The following is a 6,000-nucleotide window of genomic DNA, read 5'->3' as shown; positions in this document are numbered from 1 at the left end:
CATTTTGCTGTGATTTTTACACTCTAAATCCATTTTTACAGTCTAAATCCAGGATAGCTCAGGCCATACCTATGATATTTTAAGGAAAATCTTAAACCAAATCTTCAGTTTGGTGTTGCAGCAGATTTCTGGAAAGGACCAGCAGTACAATCCAACCAAACACTCACTCTTTATCAGTGCCTTTCCACAATGATTGAATTCCTTAATCACCTTCTTGAAGGCTAAAAAATAGCCCCATATGCTGACTGTCCAATTCTTTTTCTAAGATTTTACATATGTACTAAAAGAGTACTTGCCATGGGATGCATGTGTCGGAGGGGCGTTTTGTGCTGGGCTATAAGCCAAGGTGCAGTTCTTTCTGTGTGCAGGTGTGTCTCTTTGTGCTGGAACCTTATCTCTGAGCACTGGATACTGTACACACACAGATTTACACATGCCAAAATGTAAAGAAGCCAAATAAATGTGAGGAATGCCTACAGAATCACAATTTCTGAGAAGTCAGAAGTTGTATATTAAGAAAAAGATATTTCACACTATCTTAATGATCAATTTAGCCTGATGTTAAAGCCTGGGTCTGTTGACACTTTTAACAGAAATTTATTTGTTCCTTCTTTGCCTCAGAATATAATTCCTGGCTTGCATTGCTTAATAATATATACTGAAAAAGGAATATTCCTTGACACCCAGAGAAGTTGTGGAAGCCCCTGGAAGGACAGGTTGGATGGAGATCTCAGCAACCTGGTCTAGTGGAAGATGTCCCTGACTATGGCAGGAGGGTTGGATGGTCCCTTCCAGCTGAAACCATTCTATGCTTCTGTGATTCCGTGATTTTCAGGGACAGGTGGGTGTACTTATATTTAAACAATTGTACTCTTCATTATCATCAATTCAATTTTACTGGTGTCAGAAAAAGACGTTCACAAGTACTTCGGAGAGAAAACAGGAGCAACCAACAGAAGCTGCTTAAAAATTCTGCGGACCCATTACCCAAGGACTGATTTTGGGTTTAAACAATTTAAAATCAGGCATTGACGTTTTAAAGAGACATTGACAGTGTTAGCCTTTGGTTTGCGATCCACTGAGCAGCACAAACCCAGAGTGACCTCCGAGTGCTGAATCTGGCTTGACAGCACGTCCGTAGTGTACGGGAACAAACACCAGGACAGCCGCTGCCCCGCGGCTCAGCCCTGTCGCCGGCACCTTTTCCTCGCGGACACACGGGCCGGCGCCGTCACCCGCGGCGCCGGGGAGCGCAAAGCGCTCCCGCCCTGCCCCGGCCGCTGCGGCCACACCGGCCCCAGGCGGTGGCGGCGAGAGCGGCTCTGCCGCCTCGGACAAGGGAAAATGCGGGCGCGAGCGAGGAGAGAAGAGCGGAATGGAGAAAGGGGAGGGAGAAAGAGGGACAGGATGAAAGGGTGAGGGAAGGGAAGCGAGTGGGGAGAGAGAGAGAAGAGAAGGGAGGGCGGGAGAGAGGAAAAGCGGAGAGGCGGGGAGAGGGATAGGCGAAGCCGGAGCGGGAGGAAGAAGGAGCACGAACGGGAGGAGAGAGCAGAGGAAAGGAGGGGCCGCCCGCTCCCCGCCGCTCCCCGCCGCGCCCCGCCTCACGCGGGCCCGCCCGCCCCGCTCCGGGCGCCCTGAGGGCCGCGCGGCCCCGCCGCGCGAGGGGCGGAGCGTCGCGCGCGGCCCCGCCCCGCTCCCTTTGTGCCGGGGCCGCGCGCGCCAGCCGCAGTCGCCGTCGCTTCCCGCCAGGGCAGCGCGCGCCCGCCCGCTCGCTCGCTCGCTCCTCTTTCCCCTTCTCCCTCCCCCATTCCTTCCTGTTCCCTCTCACCGCTCTCCCGCTCGCCATGTCGCTGGGAGCTGGCCCCGAGGCGGGCTTCTCCAGCGAGGAGTTGCTGACCCTGCGCTTCCCCCTGCACCGCGCCTGCCGCGATGGGGACCTGCCCGCCCTGTGCGCGCTGCTCCAGAGTTCGCCTCGCTCCGACCTGGCGGCCGAGGATTCCTTCTATGGCTGGACGCCCATCCACTGGGCCGCGCACTTCGGCAAGGTGGGGCCTGGTCGGGCTCGGCCGGCGACGGGAGCGGGGGTGGGAACGGGAAGGAGAAGGAGAAGGGGAAGGAGGGCGCGATTCCCGCTCGCGCGCAACGCGGCGCCATCTTTGCCCCTAGCGCGCGCTGTGCCGGGAGGCGCCGCCGCCCCCCTCCCTCGCCTCACCGCCTCCTGCCGCTCCTCAGGGAGTCGGGCGGGACGGGAGCGGACAGCCGCGGTGCTTGGCTCCGTTCCTGTCCGCGCGGTCAGCGAGGCGTGGGTGGCGCAGGTCACGGGGCTGGCGGCACCTGCCGTCTCGGCATCACTCATCCCAGCCCCACTGCTGGCGGCAACCGCCCCTCTCCTTCTCCGGTACTTTGCCGGGTGACAGGAAAGGGTGGCCCCGCGCATCGCGCTCGGGCTGCCAAATGGCGCCTGGGCCACCGGCCCAGGAGCGAGTGATGAGGAGCAGCCGATCCCCCCCGGACACCCCCGGCGGACGCCGGCCATGCGGGCTGGAGGCAGCGCCGCGGCGCGACCTCTTCCCCGCCCTCGGCTGATCCTCCTTCCATGCCGGCCCTCCCTCCCGGGGCGCTTCGCGCTTTGTCTGCACGGTCTGGTCGCGATCCGTGTCGTCCTCAGGCTCCGCACCTGGAGACCGTTGTGTTGTGGTGCCCGTGTTATGACAACCGGCTCGGTAGGAGTTCGGGTAGAAGGTGCTTGTTGTGCTTGTAAGGCGCTCCCCTTTCACCTTCAGTAGGAAAAATAAATTGTGGTTCATACATATGGAATTTTCTGCATTGGCGTCTTTGTATTGCAGAAAAGACCGAAACATAAGAAGTAGCTACCCTAATTTCACATGTTAGAATGAGTGGTATTCTAATTTCTCGATTTTAATATATGCGTTTCCTGTTTCTGGTGCAGTGAGTATCTCAGACTATACAGGATTCTAGCCTAGAGGGTTAGGATCTGTTTTTTTTTCCTCATTGATTTGTCTGAGTTCAATATTCGAGGGGCTTTTGTTCTTGTTCTCCCTCCCATTTCTCGTATACTTGTATTTGCTTATTGGTTGTGTGCCAGAGGAGGAAGATTGATGTACTTAGGCAGTTGTCATGGTTTATAAAAGGACATTAGGAGATGGTTTCTATAGGTTATGTGATCTTATCTGCAGTTGCTTCTTTGAGAAGCTTTTAGAAGCAGCTTTAGCTAAGTAGTCTTCCTGTCCTAAAACAAAGGAAAACAAAAAACCCTAAACCCACAAAATCTAGAATGTAGAATAGTCTTTTATCCGTTGAGAAAGAAGTTAATAATCTGCACTCCAAAAAAGTGCAGTACCTTTATTTTCCTTGTGAAGTACACTCGCAGGAAATATTAAGCTACTAATTTACTAATTGGCCTTACAGTCTTCTCTTTCTTTTTTCTGTCTTGTAAGAATTTCTTTTCAGTATGAGCTTCTAGCAGTCTTGTTTTTGCGAGGTAGTAGTTACTGGATTATTTGATATGGATTTTGGGTAGTGTATGTGTTGTTTTGTTTTTTCCTTTGAGCATCTTCAGCTTTCTGCTAACCATCCTAGGTTGAGTGAGCTTTTGTGTGCATTCCAGTTTCTGTTGAAGAGACTCTTGCAGAAATAGCAAACAAAGGGAACAAGTCGGCCTGGAACATGTTGTGCTTGTATTTGCTATTTTCATTCTTAGGTATGGGCAGAATTTGATGGGTGATGGTGTCACATATTCGGGGGAAATCTGGCAGATTAAATGAGACTTACAAAGGTGACATGAGCTGTAAATGGATTTTATAGAATTTTGTTCATATGTTTTTTCCTGAAAACCATCAGATCTAGGCAGCAATTTATGGATGTTAGCTACATACTTTCTAGTCGAGTTGTGTTCCTTTCTCAGAGCCAAAAACTGCACAGCACTTTGAAAAAGTTACAGTAGTGTAATTGGATCCCAAACCCGGCTGGCTTTGTGTTTGTGTGGCATAGTTACACGTGTACCTTTCACCAGTTAGCTGAGTGTTGCCAGCAGTGACACAGGAGCAGCTCAGATGCGTGTCTTACATTCATATTTATGGCATTTTTCTTTCCCAAATTCACATTCGTCAGAAGGAAATGGAAAATTCTTCTGTTTCTCAAAGTACCACAGTTTTCAAATGTTAATTTTTGAAGTGTTGGTTAACAGTTACTGAACAGGTCTCTTTCTCTTCACCTCTTTGCTTTTCTAGATTTTGTGGGATATTCACTTGTTGGGTTTTTTTTCTTTTCCTGGAAGAAATTACGTGATGACAGACCTTCATGTCTATCTGTCTGATATAGGGGCAGTTCTTAACATGGTCCACCAGACCATTGCTTCTCACTGGATCTCTGTACGACACTGAAAAGACAAAATTGATTTAGTTCTTTTCTGGAACTACCTGTGAGCAATTAAATCGAAGCCAGTTCATACATGTACACACATGTGTTCCTGCACACACAGCAGGAGTCCGGGTTTGGTGAACTTCAAAGAGCGTTTCCTTTCCCTCTGCCTGTGGCACAGGTTGAACATGGAAGATGGCTGTCCCTGCATCAAAGGGCAGTACAGAAAAATTTTACAGTAAAGCTATGTAGAACTAAATTCTTGCATGCAGTTGTAGATATGCTTCAGGAAGGAAGTAGCAGCAACGGTCAAGTTGGTTATAAATGAATATGTGAAGGAGGAAAGGGGGCTTATCGGGGAGGAAATACTGGTGCAACACCAATACCAGTAAAAATGGGGTCTCTTACAACTAAAAGTGAAAACACAGAGTTCTTCAATAACTTTCTCTAAAACATACTTTTGCAGTTTGCAGGTAATACTTAAAATACCAGCAAAGTCAATTGGAGGTGATGGATATTGCAGCTCCTGTTTCTAGTTCTAACATCTGGGCATTTAATGACAATATGATGCTCATTTTAGAGATAGTAGCAGATGCAAATTTACCTGCTTTGTTGAGTACCTTTGGTGGAGTTTGCATTTTCAGGACATTCCCTGACTGCAGAAAAGTGCTTGTCTCCTGAGATGTGAATTAATTCCCATTAGAGTTTCTGTATTTTAATTGGAGTTAATTATATAGTGCCCTAAATTACACTGGTATTCCACAGAATTCCAAAAAGATAGGTCAGAATGTAAAAATGTCAATAGTCTAAAAAAGCTACCAGGGAGGTAGAAAATCAAGGGCTTGCATAAAATATTGATTTTTATCTTAATTTTAATTCACTTTGTTTTGGAATAACCTTAATTTTCTTTTTAATCACTTGCAATTGAATTTTTTTTTCTCTGACCACATCTCTTTGCTTGTGCTCTTCACCTGCTTTTTTTTTCTGTCATTTGACTGTTTACATTATAGGAAGCCAAATAGTAGTAAATACGTCATCTTTCTTTTGGAACAAAAGTGGTAGAGATAAAAATGCCTGTCTCCTGCTTGGTATTCTGCCAGTGTTGTGGCCTATATGGAGGCCTGTCTTTATTCACAAAATCAATTTAACCTCTGCTTTAGGTTGGAAATACCTACTGTATTAAATTTAGGTTATTAAATGAAAGTGGACTTGTGTGTCCCAATCTTAAGCATAAATGATCAAGTGAGGTATTGTTTTTTGTCATGTTGACTTTTCCTGTTTGTGGATGGAATTAATCTCGTTCTTCCATAATGTTGGAAGAAGCAGATTTTTCTGACAGCCGTGATACAGAAGATCCATACTCAAGCTTTAAATGGGATGAAATATATTCATAGTTTAAGCCCTATGTCTCTAAAGCCAGAGTATGCAAAAAAAAAAAAAAAAAAAGGCAAAAACAATGTTTAAAAATGAAGCTGCATTAATAATCATGGTGTATGGCCATCTTAGATTTAAGCAGTGCAGGATAGTGCTGGTGAATCAGTTTGTGTTTGTTCCTTTTCAGTCAATGGGCTGTAATGCCTGTCTAATTAAGGAATTCTTTCAGCCCGGTACCTGTGCAGG

At 47.4% G+C, this 6,000-nt stretch overlaps 1 protein-coding gene across 1 annotated transcript in view; it reads left to right on the top strand.

The window, feature by feature from the left end:
• The first annotated feature begins 1,737 nt into the window (after positions 1-1,737).
• Positions 1,738-6,000, top strand: part of ANKRD10 (ankyrin repeat domain 10) — a 37,514-nt gene continuing 33,251 nt past the window's right edge. The window contains exon 1 of the mRNA XM_053972061.1: positions 1,738-2,045. Within this exon, the coding sequence (XP_053828036.1) occupies positions 1,845-2,045 (201 nt within the window). The 5' untranslated portion in view covers positions 1,738-1,844. The remainder of the gene's footprint in view (positions 2,046-6,000) is intronic.

Source organism: Vidua macroura, chromosome 2 (genome assembly GCF_024509145.1).
Source record: "Vidua macroura isolate BioBank_ID:100142 chromosome 2, ASM2450914v1, whole genome shotgun sequence".
NCBI classification, from domain to species: Eukaryota; Metazoa; Chordata; class Aves; order Passeriformes; family Viduidae; genus Vidua; species Vidua macroura.
The sequence above is the reverse complement of the archived record's forward strand: the minus strand, read 5'-3'. Positions and strand labels throughout refer to the sequence as shown.